The sequence below is a fragment of the Oryzias latipes genome, chromosome 18, assembly GCF_053564925.1.
Source record: "Oryzias latipes strain Hd-rR chromosome 18, Olatipes_Hd-rR_3.1".
Taxonomy (NCBI): domain Eukaryota; kingdom Metazoa; phylum Chordata; class Actinopteri; order Beloniformes; family Adrianichthyidae; genus Oryzias; species Oryzias latipes.
Genome location: NC_136254.1, coordinates 897,522 through 915,000, shown reverse-complemented (window position 1 = coordinate 915,000; position 17,479 = coordinate 897,522). Strand labels below are relative to the sequence as shown.

The 17,479-nt window shown below is 47.0% G+C and overlaps 1 protein-coding gene and 1 long non-coding RNA gene across 4 annotated transcripts in view; both read right to left on the bottom strand.

Annotated features, from left to right (window-relative positions):
* The window catches only part of LOC144987267 (uncharacterized), an 8,717-nt gene extending 4,541 nt beyond the window's left edge, over positions 1–4,176 (bottom strand). The window contains exons 1-2 of the long non-coding RNA XR_013651144.1: positions 4,041–4,176; positions 3,865–3,939 (exon numbers count right to left, since the gene is read on the bottom strand). This is a non-coding gene — a long non-coding RNA (uncharacterized LOC144987267). The remainder of the gene's footprint in view (positions 1–3,864; positions 3,940–4,040) is intronic.
* Positions 4,177–5,843: 1,667 nt separating this feature from the next.
* aco1 (aconitase 1, soluble) lies at positions 5,844–15,853 on the bottom strand. 3 transcript variants are annotated; one of them, XM_004086764.5, is made up of 21 exons: positions 15,741–15,853; positions 14,879–15,006; positions 14,631–14,799; positions 14,245–14,382; positions 14,094–14,163; positions 13,837–14,020; positions 12,627–12,766; positions 12,368–12,539; positions 12,191–12,291; positions 11,737–11,853; positions 11,478–11,637; positions 11,269–11,404; positions 11,084–11,168; positions 10,850–11,006; positions 10,623–10,747; positions 10,449–10,553; positions 8,963–9,105; positions 8,704–8,851; positions 7,429–7,551; positions 7,165–7,350; positions 5,844–7,096 (listed from the first exon to the last, which is right to left on the bottom strand). In XM_004086764.5, the coding sequence occupies exons 2-21, from the start codon at positions 14,973–14,975 to the stop codon at positions 6,980–6,982; spliced, it is 2,673 nt and encodes an 890-aa protein (XP_004086812.1). In that variant the 5' UTR covers positions 14,976–15,006; positions 15,741–15,853; the 3' UTR covers positions 5,844–6,979. The 3 variants fall into 3 exon arrangements, with proteins under 3 accessions (XP_004086812.1, XP_078792692.1, XP_020557619.1); XM_078936566.1 differs by having other exon boundaries at positions 15,469–15,745; XM_020701960.3 differs by lacking the exon at positions 15,741–15,853 and adding an exon at positions 15,263–15,438.
* Positions 15,854–17,479: the final 1,626 nt, after the last annotated feature.

The window sequence follows — 17,479 nt, the reverse complement described above, 5'->3', positions numbered from 1 at the left end:
ACTTATTTCTTCTCCTAAGTCAGTCTGCCACTGTCTTTTGAGGTAATCTGTAGAATGTGTAATGTTCGAAGAAAAGTTTCTGTAAATGTGGGAGATAAATCTTGTAGGTTGGGGTTGTGTAAGAATGCGCTCTAAAAATGTGAGTTTGGGGGGATGTTTTGGTTTGGGTATGTAATGTCTGATCTGCAAGTACCGAAAGAAGTGGGACTGGGGCAGAGAATATTTATTCTTTAAGGCTTCGAAGGATTCCAATGCATTCCCACCATAGAGTTTGGCAAGCTGGTCTAAGCCCTTTTCATGCCAGAGTTTGAAGCCAATGTCTTGACATGATGGGATGAAATCTGGGTTCCTAAATTTGGGGGCTAATACAGAAAAGTGTTTTTTTAGTTTAAAGAAAAGTAACATTTTGTACCATGTATTCAAAGTGTTGGAGACAATAAAGTTGTTTTGTACTTCTAATTTAACCTTATTGTAACATATAAAGGGACAATACTTTAATGTTACAATTCCACAATTGCTAGATTCCATATCAATCCATGAATTTGAGACAGTTGGGTTCACACATTCATGTATATATCGCATTTGCGCAGCCCAGTAGTAGAAACGGATATTTGGGACAGCTAGACCCGCTTGATCTTTACTTCTATGTAATTTGCTTAGTTTCATTCTTACTTTCTTCCCCTGCCAAAGATAATGTGTAAATATTTTATCCAAATCCGAGATCCAGCTATTTGGAATTGAGGTTGGCAGCATCTGTAGTGGATACATGAGTCTAGGGAGTATATTCATTTTCAGCACACTTATTCTTCCAAGCCAGGAAACGGGTAGGCTTTTCCACCGTTCTAAGTCCTCCCTAATACGTTTAATTGTTGGTTTTAGATTCAATTTGAGCAATTTATTAAGAGAGGGGCTCACTTGTATTCCGAGATATGTTATTATTTTCGGGGACCATTGGAAGGGAAACCCCGTTGGGGGAGCAGATCCAGTCATGGTGCCAATAGGCATAGCTTCTGACTTCGATAAGTTTACTTTAAAACATGAGATATGGCCAAATTGTTTCAAGAGGTTGAGTAAGTGTGGGATGGTGCTGTCTGTTTCGACTAGATACAGTAAGACATCATCTGCATATAATGAGATTTTATGTTCTGTACCATCGATGAGGAATCCCTTTATACTCAAAGAAGTTCTGATGAGCTCTGCAAAAGGTTCGATAGCCAGCGCAAACAAGAGGGGGCTCAGGGGACATCCCTGCCGTGTTCCACGTTCTAAGGAGAAGTAGTTAGAACAGTGAGAATTGGTAATAACAGCTGCTTTAGGTGAAGAATACAACAGCTTCACCCAGTCCACAAAATTGGCGCCCAATTTAAACATTTCCATGGTCTGAAACAGATATGACCATTCAACTCTGTCGAATGCTTTCAGAGAGTCCAAAGACACAAGTAAGCCCTTCATTTTTTTTATCTTGAGCTTGCTGTATAATGTTCAGAAGTCTGCGGATATCATGAAATGAATTTCTTCCTTTTATAAACCCTGTTTGATCAGGATTGATTAAGAGAGTTATGAAGGATTCAAGTCTTAAGCTTAATATTTTTGCTAAAATTTTGACATCTACATTGATACGGGAGATTGGTCTATAAGAGGCTGGGTCTTCAGCATCTTTTCCCTTCTTTAAGATCAGACAGATATTTGCCTGTGTCATTGTTTCTGGCAAGCGATGGGCTGTGTTGAAGCTGTAATTATATGTTCTGAGCAGATAGGGAACAATCCTGTCCTTAAAAGCTTTGAACCATTCCACAGGGAATCCATCTGGACCAGGAGATTTTCCACTGTGCATCAGTGAGATGGCCTTAAAAATTTCTTTTTCTTCAATAGGTCTTCCTAGGATCTCCTGTTGCTCTTCTGATAATGTTGGCCGTTTAATTTGTGAAAAGTATCTATCCATGTCTTCCTTAGTGCTTACGTTCTCTGATTTGTACAGGGACTTGTAAAAGGAGACAAAAACAGAGCTAATACTGTGTCTGTCATAGTGTCTTGTTCCTTTAGAGTCTCTGATTGCCCCAATGGTGTTTTGAGTGTCTTTCTGATTAAGTATACGTGCTAAATATTTACTAGGTTTGTTGCCGTATTCATATAAACGCTGTTTTGGAGAAAACAGTGATCTAGAGGCTTTCTCGTTGAGGACAGAGTTCAGAGCTGCTCTAACTGCTTGTGCTTTAATCAAATTATTTTTTGTAGGGTTAGATTTGTGTGCCATCTCTGCTGCCTTTAAGTCTTTTTCCAGCTGATTTTGTTCCAGCAACAATTTTTTCTTTCTATTTGCTATATATGAAATGGTGGATCCACGGATATAAGCCTTTGCTGCCTCCCATAAAAATTCAGGATTGGTGTCACTATTATCGTTTTCATCAAAATATAATTTTAACTCTTCTTCCATCCTTTTCTTGTAGTCTTTGTCAATGATAATATGTGATGGAAAACGCCACCTCGTTGTTGTGGGTGTGGTTTCTTTTATGTTCAAGTCTAAATAGACTGGGGCGTGGTCGCTTAAGTTAATAGAACCTATTTCACATGTATTTACGTGTCCCAAAGACTCAGGTGGTAAGAAGAAAAGATCAATCCGAGAATATGAATTGTGTGGATTGGAATAGAATGTGAAATCTTTGGAAGAAGGATTAATGGACTTCCATGCATCCACCAAATTAAGCTCTTCCAACATTTTGGCCAGTGTGGCCCCCAAGTTGCATCGCCCGTCAGTGGGTATTGGTGATCTGTCTAGATTGTTGTCTAAAACGCAGTTAAAATCTCCCCCCAACAGTGTCAGACCACATTTATATTCTGCAAGTTCTGATGCAATTTTTGTCCAAAAAGAAGACAGTGGTGGACTTGGTGCATATATGTTCATCATGGTTAAATGTACATCCTGAATGGTTCCATGTAGCGATATATATCTGCCCTCTGGATCTTTCTTACAGGTCTCCAGTACAAAGGGAACAGATTTATGTATCAGAACAGCGACTCCCCTGCTGTTGGAGGAGAAGGAGGAGTAATGTGCTTGGCCTACCCAATCCCTCTTCAGCTTCATATGTTCCTTGTCCACTAAATGTGTTTCCTGCAGGAAAGCTATCTGAACTTTTTCTTTTTTTTAGGGAGCTCAAGATCTTTTTGCGCTTAATAGGATGATGAATGCCTTTTACATTGAACAAGCAGAATTTAATGGAATTTACTCCTGACATTTTTTTTTGTGTGTGTTCATCTTAGGTATGACCCTGTTCATTCAAGTTATAAAACCAAATATACACATTAGGTTTGCTGGTGATGAGGTGAAAAGAAAAAGAAAGGAAAAAAAATCTCAAAACGTGAAAGAGAAACAAAAATCTTGCAACTGCTGCAACTCCAGCTCCTTTGTAGGGCTCACGTGATACATAACTCTCTGCCACTTTCTCAATAACACCCACATTAACGTTAGTAGGAAGAAGCGGAGCTCCCCAAACCTTCCTCCTGTGACTTATGTCCAACAGAAATACCGTACTCTGGCTGCACTTCCAGATATAAAAACATAATCAAGATGGATCAGCTTGCCTGAACATAAAATGAACTTTAATATGGTCTATGAAAAGAAAAGAAAATGTGTATATATATATAAGGGGGACGTGTCCATTAACTTAAACTAATATAATAACATAAGTATTTGCCCCATTTATGAAAAAAAAGATTTAAGAAGAAAGAAAAGAACAGTCAGGTGTAAAATACCGTGGCTGTTTATGCTGCGGTGCACTATGTGCTGTCTTTCTGCACTGCCATGGTGAACAGATTTATTTATTTTAAAAAGCACAAAAGCATCCATCGGTATTCACGTTCACTCACAGGATCATCCTGGTACGCTGTCCGTCATCTTGCTGCAAAAGCCGCTTTCTGCCGCTACTTCCGTGTCTCTGTGAGCTTTCAAAAGGGGTAAAAATAAAAGCAAGAATGGTCGATCTATTATTGTCTCGATGAAAATCAGAAAAATATCATAAGATTTAGCTAGCTGCTTCGCCTACCGGACTTAGCTTTTAGCTCCTAGCATTGCAAACATGACTGTGGCCAATACCCCAAGATGCATCACGAAAAGCATGTTGGGTAAGTATCTTGTGGGAATGGAATAGTATTTCGTCCGAACGAGATATTAATCTGTGGAAACAAGATATATTTTAATTTTTTGATGTCAGGACACGGGCTCCATACTTTCCGTTCTCAGTTTTCGCTGCTGAGCAGATCCTATTTATACGCGGGGGCGGGGCTTTGATCTCATTGTTCTTATTTATATGTGGGGGCGGGGCTTTGAGCTCATGATTTCCCATGTTTCCCAAAGAGCTCATGGTGTTCTCCTTCAGAACGGCGTTCTTTTATGTCGCGGCCTGTGCCCCTCCACTTTGACGTAGTCATTGAACTTTTCCCGCTCTCCCTCATTGGTTGATTATTTTCAGCGCGACTTTGTGCTTTTTGAGCTTGTCAATCAATCTCTTCTGCACGTGCAGCTAGCCAACGTAACGCAAATCTTCATCGTGATTAGATTCTTGTTTTTGTTCTAATACTGAACTCTTTTTCCATGAAGGTTTGAACTTTGAGAATTTAAACGAGAAAAAAAAGTGTAGAAAATGAAAAACCTGTTTTTTCCACCTGCGGAATATTGCTAAGATCAGAAATCTACTTTCTAAGAGTGATGCTGAAAAACTCATCCATGCATTTGTTCCGTCGAGGCTGGATTACTGTAACTCCTTGTTAGCAGCGTGTCCTAAGAGTTCCTTAAGAAGTCTCCAGCTTGTTCAGAATGCAGCAGCTAGATTGTTAGCAGGAACTAGCAGAAGAGATCACATCACTCCTCTGTTAGTTTCACTTCACTGGATCCCAGTTGATTCCAGAATCAAGTTCAAGATCCTCCTGTTAACCTATAAGGCCTTACATGGAATGGCCCCGTCCTATATTAAGGACCTCATAGTCCCTTACCATCCAATCAGAACACTTCACTCACTAAATGCAGGACTGCTTGTGGTTCCTAGAATTGGTAAAAGTACGGTTGGAGGTAGAGCGTTTAGCCACCAAGCCCCTGTCTTATGGAATAAACTCCCAGCTCATATAAGAGAGGCCGACTCAGTTTCTACATTCAAAGCTAGACTGAAAACATTCCTCTGTGGACTGGATTATTATCAGACTAGTTAGTATTCAGAGATTATTTAACTTAATGTGTTTCCTGTCTGCATTTTAACCCATCTTTGACCTGACATGACTCCAGCACCACACACACTTAAAGGCATGATCTGATCTCACTGCAACCACACGAACATTTTCAAGGGACCTCCAGATCCTGCCTGCACTACAACCAATCCACGTCTGTACCCAAAGCCAACCGACGATCTTTATTGAATTGTGTTCATGATCCTTTGATTTGATGTTTTACACTACATTTATCTGCACAAAGCCCATCGAGACGACTGTTGAGGTGATTTTGGGCTATACAATGAGCTATACAGTTTAGCTCGTGCTGGCTTGCAGCGCCTTCCGTCCGTGAAACCAGGGTTCGACTCCGGGCTGCTCCCTGTTCCCTTCTCTACCTCTGCCGGTTCCAAGTCCGGTTTGAGAAGGTTGCGTCAGGAAGGGCATCCGGCGTAAAACATTGCCAAATTTACCATGCGACTTGTTCGCTGTGGCGACCCCTGATGGGAGAAGCCGAAAGTGGAAGTAAGTAAGTAAATGAGCTCAAAGCCCCGCCCCCACGGAGTAATAGGATGAGTTCAGGGGTGAAAACTTGAAAGCTGAAAGCAAAGAGGGAGAAATGATGAAACAAGTAGAAAAAAAAATGTTCATTTTTTTATTATTTGGTCACAGTTTTATTTTTATTCAAGTTTTAAATGTACATTTTTTTTTCAAGTTATTAATATTTCTTGTAAGTTTACAATACATGTTTCAAAGGTATAATCTGGTTTTTCCTTTATTCTAAACCGAGTCTAATTGGACCCCACAGCAGATCAGCTTTTGTTACGTTTTCTGGCTGCAGTAAGACAAAAAACAGCTTTATAAGTTGGTCCAGGCATCAACATGACAGTCAGAGGTACTGGGGGGGTACTGGGGGGGTACTGGGGGGCGTGGAACAGCCCACTGGAATGAGAAGTGCACTTTCAGAGGTCCATTCAACTCCATGGACACCAGAGTTCAGGTGGTCCGCCTGCTGCTGGTCCCCCGTCAGCCATGAGGCAATGTCCTGGAACTGAAGTGTTGACAGAGAAACAGACTGACAAGGTCACCCTAAAGGTCGTGTCTCACAGCCACTACGCACGTGTTCCACGTATGAAATGTTGGTCATCCGTGATCCATGCGTGATCTATGTCATTTTTGTGAGATTCCTCCAGAAATGTGTGTCTTTCCAGGAGCGTTCCACGTTTGTCTAACAGACTTTTCATGCATGAACCACTGATGTGTAACTTTTAGATCACGTATACGGCGCACAGATCACGTTCAGATGACATCATTGATGCATGAATCACTGATGAATTACAGATAAACATCACAATAATCACACGCTTCATGTTCTACGTTGGTTTACGTGTTCTTAGCGTGTTTATTCCTACTTCTTCTGTGGTTTTAACGTGGTTCATTCCTGATACATCTGTGAACATTTCACCTAAAGACCACAACTTTCTCACTTATGATTCACGTCTGACCAGTTTACATCCAAACGTACGTAGAGGCTGTGGGACGCGGCGTTTACCTGCATCAGGAAGGACATTCCTCCCACCTGCAGGTGAGACGAGGACTTCCTGTTTAACCTCATGAAAAGGATTCAGTTATACAACTAAACCTTCTTCAGTTGTAGTTCTGATCTGGACAGACGGTCATCTGTGTTGCCGCTCAGAGACCGTTTCCTATGTTTGCAGCGGTTATGGAAAATGATTCAATCTTCTGGGCCGTGGTTCTGTCAGCTGTTTCCGTCAGAAAGCCGGCTTTAGTTTGCTGACATCTTGCGGATCATGTAGTTGAGGATTCCTCCGTGGTGGAAGTAGGTCAGCTCCACGTCGGTGTCAAACCTCATTCGCACTTGGAAGGTTTTCCCAGAGTCCAGCTGTGAGGGCAGGAGAAGCTGGTGAGACCGCCTCTTCACATTAGCACCCGTGAGACCGCCAAACCCACCTTCACATCCGCCAGCATCCTGGGCGTGAGCGGCTCTGGGATGCTGATGCTGTAGCGCTCCCGGCCCGTCAGGCCCAGGCTGTCCGCTGAGTCTCCTGGCAGATACTCCAGGGGGATGACTCCCATCCCCACCAGGTTGCTGCGGTGGATCCTCTCATAGCTCTCAGCCAGAACCGCCTTGATGCCCTGGCAGAGAGTCAGAGAAAACCCGTGAAACTCTGCCGGTAGAGTCTGAGCGACATCTCCCACAGAACGTCTTCTCACCAGCAGGAACGGGCCTTTGGCCGCCCAGTCTCTGGAGCTCCCGGAGCCGTACTCTTTCCCCGCCAGAACCAGCAGCGGCTCACCGGACTGCCGGTACCTCTCTGCAGCATCGAACACGTCCAGCTGCAGAAACAGAGGAAGTGGACTTTACACGGAGCGGCTGAAGAGAGAAAGTTAGAATGAGAGACACAGCACTCTGCTGACATCAGCATGAGGACAAAGGTCGAGTCCCACAGACACCACGTACATTTGGAGAACTGGTCATACCTGGAAAAAGTGACATACGGGGGTCTTTATGTTCACAGATGTATCAGGAATGAACCACGTTAAAACCACAGAAGAAGTAATTAATGCAGAAGTTAATGCACTTCGCAGAATTAACCGTCGGTGCGTTACTTTCTGATAATGCACACTTTAAAGGCCAGTACCCCGTTTATACCACGGTCACTAATAAAAGAAATAAATATTTAATCCAGTTTTAGTCCTTTATCCTAGTTATTTTTTCAGTTTGGATTCATTTTTTTCACAAAAAGCGGTCTATTTGGTAGGTGGTGCGGCGCGTTGTCACATTACCGGCTCAGCCGGCGCCGACCTCGAGTGCAGCGGCAAAGGAAAACGATATCTATGCTGATGATCACGATGTGTTCAACCGCTTGTTTTTGTCCAGATGATGAAGCTAACGTTTGTTTGAAAGAAGCCGGCGCCGTGATTCAGAACATTTAAGCTATGTGACCGGAACATGTTTTTGGGGCGTGCGGTTAACACTTTTTAATGCACACCCAGCAGCCAATCAGAATCAAGTATTCACTCAGACCATGGTAAAGTAGGAATAAACACGCTAAGAACACGTAAACCAACGTAGAACATGAAGCGTGTGATTATTGTGATGTTTATCTGTAATTCATCAGTGATTCATGCATCAATGATGTCATCTGAACGTGATCTGTGCGCCGTATACATGATCTAAAAGTTACACATCAGTGGTTTTCATCCTGTAAAAAGCTGAAACCCTCAACATTCATCTGAGCACATTGATGAACACAAAAAACACGTACGGATGACGTAGATCACACACAGATCACGGAAGACCGACATTCATACGTGGAAAACGTGCGTAGTGGCTGTGCGACACGGCCCTCCGCCACCAGTAACGTAAGCCTGACCAGTCCAGCATCGAACACGTATGTTTTTAGACGGCTGATTCCACAGAAAGGTAAAAAGCAAAGAGACGGCGAGCGACGGGACAAAGAGAGAGAGCGGCGGCAGCAGTCTGACCGTTTCTCCGCTCGGCAGGTGGACGGTCTGCGGCGCCTGCTTGCCCAGGAACTTGTTGAAGAGGCGGATGTTTGCGAACGTCCCTCTGGCCATGACGGCGTCGTTTCCTCGCCGCGAGCCGTACGAGTTGTAGTCTCGAGGAGTCAAACTGGAGAAACAGAGGAGAAGAAAAGAAGAAGAATAGCAGGAATTCTAATTCTGTTCTTTAGCGCCGCAGGACTCACACAAGTGTGTGCACAGAAAGAGACGGCACATTTACCCTCGGTCTGCCAGGTAACGAGCTGCCGAACTGTTCCTGGCGATGTTTCCGGCAGGAGAGATGTGATCGGTGGTGACCGAGTCTCCCAGGTTGAGCAGCACGTACGCATCCTTTATGGAGCGGGGGGGCTGCAGCTTCAGGGTCTGATGGGAGGAGTTGTGGTTGTAATGTGGTAGCAACACCATCATCACCATCATCACCATCATCACCATCATCACCATCAGCACCATCATCACCATCATCACCATCATCAACATCATCAACATCGTCACCATCGTCACCATCATCACCATCATCACCATCAGCACCATCAGCACCATCAGCACCATCAGCACCATCAGCACCATCATCACCATCATCACCATCATCACCATCAGCACCATCATCACCATCAGCACCATCAGCACCATCATCACCATCATCAACATCATCACCATCATCACCATCGTCACCATCAGCACCATCAGCACCATCGTCACCATCAGCACCATCATCACCATCGTCACCATCATCACCATCAGCACCATCGTCACCATCGTCACCATCAGCACCATCGTCACCATCGTCACCATCGTCACCATCGTCACCATCAGCACCATCATCACCATCAGCACCATCAGCACCATCGTCACCATCGTCACCATCAGCACCATCATCACCATCATCACCATCATCACCATCATCACCATCGTCACCATCAGCACCATCAGCACCATCGTCACCATCGTCACCATCAGCACCATCATCACCATCATCACCATCATCACCATCAGCACCATCGTCACCATCATCACCATCAGCACCATCGTCACCATCATGACCATCTACACCATCTGCACCATCTGCACCATCATCACCATCAGCACCATCATCACCATCATCACCATCGTCACCATCATCACCATCATCACCATCGTCACCATCATCACCATCATCAACATCATCACCATCATCACCATCGTCACCATCAGCACCATCAGCACCATCGTCACCATCATCACCATCAGCACCATCGTCACCATCATGACCATCTACACCATCTGCACCATCATCACCATCAGCACCATCATCACCATCTGCACCATCGTCACCATCATCACCATCACCATCAGCACCATCAGCACCATCAGCACCATCATCACCATCACCACCATCACCATCAGCACCATCATCACCATCATCACCATCGTCACCATCATCACCATCATCACCATCACCATCAGCACCATCATCACCATCATCACCATCGTCACCATCATCACCATCATCACCATCGTCACCATCGTCACCATCAGCACCATCATCACCATCAGCACCATCATCACCATCGTCACCATCAGCACCATCATCACCATCATCACCATCATCACCATCAGCACACACTGGCTTCCTGCTGTTTTATTCAGCTTCCTCATCGCCACATGTGATGCAGATTTTCAAAAATATCTTTCTGGGAGAACATGAGAAGTTTTAGAAACATCTTTACCAAACCCTCAAAGAACGGTGGAGACTTGATGTAAGTGGACTTGGGATCCCAGGTGTACAGCTTGTCAGAGGGAGCCTCCAGAGCGTTCCAGCGTTCGTTCACTTTCTGCAAACACAAACATGCAGATCCATGATCCTCATCAACTCGTCTCTGTTAGAAGCTGCCAGCGGTTACCTCGATCTTCTGGTAGACTTCTCTGAACATGGACGGAATGACAAACTCTTTTTCCACGGCCTGGATCTCCTCCCGCGTGGGCCAGATGTCCCTCAGGTAGACGTCTTTACCGTCACAGTTGGTGGCTGTGGAAAATGAAACGATGCATGACCGCCATGGCAGTGCACGCTCACAGCGCTAAACCCTGGAGCCGGGACTGCGACGCGGGTTTGGACCGGCCCCCTCACCGATGGGCTCCGTCTCAAAGTCGATCCTCACGGTGCCGGCAATCGCATAAGCGATGACCAGCGGCGGAGAAGCCAGGTAGTTGGCCCTGGTGTTGGGATGGACCCGGCCCTCAAAGTTCCTGTTCCCTGACAGGATGCCGGCGGCCACCAGGTCCCCCTGAAGCACAGACCAGCATCAGCACCTCACAGGCAACCAAGGTCCAGCTACGGGAGACGGGGACAGACTGTTGGTACCTGGGTTATGGCCTCTACCACCGCTTCTGGCAGCGGCCCGCTGTTGCCGATGCACGTCATGCAACCGTAGCCGACCACTTCAAAGCTAGCAGGAACAGCACAGAGTTCTGGGTTAATAAACACCTCATTCTGCTTCTTCCTCCGCTGGCTCACCATGAAGACCCTCGTCCCTGAAAGCACCGCACCCCAGCTGGGACAGGTAGTCCATGACGCCGCTCTCCTTCAGGTAGTAGGTCACCACGCCGCTGCCGGGCGACAGACTGGTTTTGATGTACGGCTTCACGCTCAGTCCGTGTTCCACGGCTTTCTTAGCCAGAAGTCCTGAAATCACAGGTCGGACGCTCAACCCAATGACCACAGAGCACTTCCCCCCATCGTCAGCGAGTGTGGCCACCTGCTCCCAGCATGACGGACGGGTTGCTGGTGTTGGTGCAGCTGGTGATGGCGGCGATGACCACAGAGCCGTGGCTCAGCGTGTATTCATTCCCGCTGAAGTGGAAGGGGACGGCGGCGCTGTGGCGTTCAGGAGCGACCTGGAAACCCTTGAATCCCTGCTGCAGATGGAAGCAGAGTTCTTTAGGAAGACGGCTGGATGAACGCCTCAGCACTGGTCATGGGGGAGGACGCAGTTTGGGGTCGGCGAGGACGTGTACCTTTGCTCCCAGGCAGCTCTCAAAGTCTGTCTTCATTTCGGAGACGGGAATTCGGTCCTGAGGCCGTTTGGGACCGCTGCAGCACGGAACCACGGTGCTGAGATCCAACTCCACCACCTGAGAGGAGAGAGGACAGAGTCCCGCTCAGACCATGGACAGGCAACAGGAAGTACATCTACATCCATCTTTTGTCTGTTGGTATCAAAGGCTACGCAGAAAAATGACCTGAAACAGGAACCAGACTTCAGCGCCGACTGAAAAGGATAAACCTGGACTAGTGCTGGATAGAAGCATTCCTGTTCATGTTTCAGCCGTAACCGAACGTTTCACATCTTCCCTCTCCTCTAGCACGTTCCCAGCATACCGTCTTGTCAGCTTCAGGGTCAGTGCTGGAAATGTGAGCGCTGTGCCACGTCTTACAGGTGAAGCATAAAGGTTTGTGTTGTAGCCTCACATGAGTGAAGTCTGGATCCTGGGCCGCATCCTCGTAGTCTCTGAACATGGCCACGGCCTTCAGGTACTCCGTGATGTAGGCCAGCTGCTGCGCCTCTCGCCCTGAGGCCAAACACAAGAAACTATGGAGGGAAAAGTCTAAAACTCTGCGTCAAAAAGCTGCAGAAGCTCAGCTCACCCGTCTGCTCCAGGTACTGAACGCTGACGGCGTCCACGGGGAAGAACGCCGCCGTGGCGCCGTACTCTGGACACATGTTGGCGATGGTGGCTCGGTCAGCGATGGACAGCTGGGCGACGCCGGGGCCGAAGAACTCCACAAACTTCCCCACCACGCCCACCTGTCGAAGGTGCTGCAGGACAGAGGCTGCATCATCAGAGAGGCTGGGGGAGGACGGACGGACGGACGGACGGACGGCGCTGCACAGCGCTGCGACTACCTTGGTGACCGTGAGGACGATGTCAGTGGAGGTGATGAACTTGTCCGGGACGCCGTGCAGCTTGTACCCCACCACCTCTGGGAGAACCATGCTGATTGGCTGTCCCAGCATGACGGCCTCTGCCTCAATCCCACCGACGCCTGCAGGCAGAGGAGAGTTACATCCTGCTAGTTCAGGACGAGGACGAGGACTCAACGCGTCAATCAGTCCAAAAGGTCCGTCTGCCAGACACAAACACTTCTGGGACTTCCTGTCAGGGTCGCCACAGCCAATCAGATTTCACTGGTTCCCACTGGGGATTTTTATGTACTTAACTGGGCTGGAGAGACCCAGACTTAGACTCAAGGACCCCCCCTGGATGAAGCTCACAGGGAATTGAACCCTGATTTCCTGAACAACAGCTGAGTCATCCACGCAGTTTCATCATCACAGCTAAAGTTGTTGTTTGAAATTATGAAGTTCATAAAAATCTCATATTGATTTAAAAAGATGGTGTTTGTTCTTGGAGGAGGAGGTTTTAGACGCGCATCATGATGGACATATTTGACAAAACTGCAATGGAAACTCTTTTGGAATCAAATGAGTCATGTGACCAACAACTGATGCACTCCTTGGTAGGAACTGGCGGCCTTGGCGCTGCACAGCGGGCGCCACCAGACGTCCCACAGCGTCTCAATTGTTGGATCCACAGCTCCTCTGGAAAATCACCAACCACCATTTACCAAAAACAGCTTCATCCGTAGCCCCTCCCACATGTACGGAGCTCGCCGCTTCACGGTCTGAAGAAGACGGCGACGTCTCCTTTGACAGATGATGATGACGTTAGCGCTGTGGCAGAAACGTGGATTTATCTGCTGTCAATCATTTATTGGTCTCATCCGTGTTTCTGGATGACTTATAGCGTTGATTTGTTTTGTGTTTATTCACACAATTTAATGGATTTAATGGAAACTGTGATTGTGAGACGTGTTTTGGACTTTTCTAAGCTTTGGATAAAGTTTTGGATCTGATGGCAGAAATGCCTCTGAATCTAGACAAACTTTAGCTTCATTTGTGTCAAACTTCCTGGTTTTCTCCTGAAAATGGAATTCATAGGCAGCTTGAAAGAGTAAAGCCATAGAGGGGGTTTTGAGAGCGGCGTCCTGCTGACACCACGCGGTTCTGCGGCCCCAGGAGCCAACAGGAAGTACGTGAAACGCCTGAGCCCTACCCCAGCCGAGAACACCCAGGCCATCAATCATGGTGGTGTGGGAGTCGGTGCCCACCAGACTGTCGGGGTACAGGAAGCCGTCGTGGTGGAACACCACCCGAGCCAAATACTCCAGGTTGACCTGGTGAACGATTCCAGAACCAGGAGGGATGATCCGCATGTTCTTGAAGGCTTTGGAGCCCCACTGCAGAGGACAGAGGAGGGGAGGGGGGGTGAAGGAACATTCTGGACACCGCTCACACCGTGCAAAGTCCTACTTTCAAAAACTGGAATCTCTCTTTGTTGCGGTCAAACTCCAAGTCCTGGTTCTTCTGAAGGCTGTCGGACCTAAAGACGGATGAAAAGAGAAGATCTGCTGACTGACGCCGCCTCGCTGGGCGGGGCGCCAGATGGTGCGTCCGCTCTCACTTCCTGTTGAAGTCCACTTGGATGGAATGATCGATGACGAGGTCTGCGGGGCAAACGGGGTTGATCCTTTCTGGATCGCCGCCCAGCTTCATGACTGCGTCGCGCATGGCGGCGAAGTCCACCACGGCGGGAACGCCGCTGCAGGGAGGAGCGTTCAGACACACGGCCGGTCAGAGCGGACACCTGGGACACACCTGTACCTGCAGATCTCTGCAGGGATTTAACGCCTGCTTTAAGACGAATTAAACCGAGTTTCCTCCCATTCTGGGATTTCTTTCCATGAGACACAGAACAGGAAAACCCGAAAAGAGGGACTGGAGGGAACCTCCTCAGGGGGGCTAGAGAGCGAGGAACATGCACGGACGGGGGGGGGGGGACAAACGTACGTGAAGTCTTGAAGGATGACCCGGGCCGGTCTGAAGGGAACCTCCACAGTCTGAGTCTGCGTCTGCTTCCAGTTCAGGATGTTCTCCACGTCCGAGCGCTTCACCAGAAACCCGTCGCAGTTCCTGACGGCGGACTCCAGCAGCACGCGGATGGAGAACGGCAGGCGGTCTGAGGGGCACAGAACCGGGAAAACGCTGCTGAGACCACATGCTGACCAGGAGTGTGACGCTCAGATGGCAGACGTTACCGTATCTGGGGTCTGTCAGCTTCGACAGGTTGAAAAACTGCTGCTGTGGGTCAGTGGGGCTGAGAGATTCCACCAAATGTTGGAAAGGGTTCTTCATATTCGCTGTTATCTTTAGTTTCTGTGGAAACCTAAAGACAGGAATGTTGGTTAGAAGCCTTGAACCTGCACTGAACCTGCTGACCAAACCAGCACAGAGTCAGAAAGCCTCCAGGGTCCAGAAAGACCCGCCTCCAGGGTCCAGAAAGACCCGCCTTCCCTCTGTGACGCTGAACTCTGACCCACATTTCACTGTTCTTATCTGAATATCTGCAGCCTGACTAATCCCCACGTCTCTGCTTACAACAGAGTTCTTTGAAAGAGGCCAACATCTGTGTCAAAGTTCACCTTCTGAGGATTTGGCTGCACTTCCTGAACGGCTGCAGACTTTGGTCACTAGTAAGAATCCCACTGATGTGCATCAGACTCTGATCCACAAACGGATAAAAGACCAAATCACGGTCAGATTTGTACATTACTATAATTCTACAACTAGTACTAAAATGTCAAATAAATGCATATAAAATGCAACAAATGACAGAAATGGCCCGAACCCAAATGTCACGACTTCAGCTGTGAGCAAACTTCTGCGTTCAAACCCAGAACCAGAACATCTGCGAGAGCCTCGGGTTAAAGAGCAGAAACATGATGATGAGTCAGCCTAAACCGGTTAAGTTAATCATGAGCGGGGAACCGTGACAGCAGGCTAGCTAGCTTAGCTCGCTGCTCCAATTCCCGCCCAAACCTGCCGGTCAAACGCCGCAGTTCCGCCAGTGGAAGAGTCCAGAGTCTGCGGCTGGACGCGGGTCTGATCCCACAAACTTACGTGTCAGTGCAGAGCCGGACGTAACTACAGCTGTTTGCTGACCGATGCCGCTGTCACTACCCGATCTGTCCACGCATGCGCAGACATTACGTCACTTCCTCTTTTTGACTAACATTTCCACAGTTACACAATTTAACTCACATTTACTCCCATTTTTTTGTATATTTTTTGTGCTTTTGTTGTTGTCAACCTTATAATTCAATGTAAAATAAATGAATAAATAAAGGTTCCCTTTCTCAATGTCCGCAACCGAGAGCTCGCTTCTAGATTTTCAGAATAAAAGCCTCCCTCCTGCAGCATGTGAACCCTGAGCTGTCTGGAAATCACGCTGCGGCCAGGCTTTGATGGAATCATTAGAAGAAAGTATTTTATATTATAAGTATAAGCAAACACTTGTGGAGGAAAACTTTATCACTCTTCTTCAATGAAGGATGAATATCAGCTTATAACACAGAATGGATCAGTAAACGTTGTCATAATAGTATTAGTACTACTGATAATACTTATAATACAGCTACTAAGCATTTCTATAAATAATAAGAAAACCAACCGCTGTTTTACACAGAACAGTTTTTTTATTTGGATCATAAATGATGAGGCCCGCTGCTGTTCAGCTGCTTTGCCACTAGGTGGTGCTTTTGCAACAGCCGTGATTTGTTCAGCAACCAGCATTATCAGCAGCTGCTTCACATCTGGAGTCATTCTCCATCCAGTAATATCAGGACTAGTGTGATTTTCTGTTTGTTGCTAAAAGCCAACACAAGACAGACTGGACTCCATCAGCATCTGATAAGCAGATGTCCTCTGAGTCCCCCCACAGCGTGACTGACAGCTGGGGCATTTGTCCTTCAACCCTGCAGCCACAGCTGTCTGCAGGCCCAGAACTGGATAGCTGTTGCTCTCAAAGCTAGATACCATTTATTTAACATCCCATAGTAACACCAGAACAGTAGAATAAAAGGTTGACCACCATGGGGATCTGCTGTGGGGCTGCATGGGGATCTGCTGGGGACAAGACCCTCCACACTTCTGCCTACTTGTGTAGCCACAAGGAGTCCGAGTCTGGGTCTCCCTGTGCCGGTCCCCAGCCCGGAAAAAAACCCGGTCTGTGTCGGGAAACGCATCCGGCATAAAGCTCTCTGCCAAAGCACCTGTGTGAATCCGTGAAAGCTGATTGGCTGTGGAGACCCTGAAGGGAAACGCCCAAAGGAAAAGTAGAAGTCTGATCTTTCTTCTGTAGTTGTTTATAGGAGCAGCAAATAAATCATTGAACATTTCTTCCAGCTAATGGACAAGTGTCCCGCCCTTTCCCATCAACACAGCTTGACTTGAAAAGAGGAAGTGATTTTTGACCCCAGACCTGGTTGATGCCAATGGCAGCATGGATTCATGAGGCTTTGATTTACCTGGACATGAGCTTCTTGATCTTGACACCTGCTGCAGTCAATGAAATTCTGCTTGCTGACTACTGTAATCAGATTACCCTACATGCTCTGAATGGCCATTGCACCAGTGGGAAATAAAAACACACCAGTTCCCCCCTGTTTTATTTGTATTTTTTATTTAACCTTTATTTAACCAGGAAAGTCCCATTGAGATTAAAAACCTCTTACAAGGCAGTCCTGGCCAAGAGGCAGCAAAAAGTTACAAACATAGACAAGAAATACAATTACATTCAATTATAAAAACAGGTACATTTAAAGGAGTTGACCTCCAGTGCTCTCAATCTGGCTTTAAAA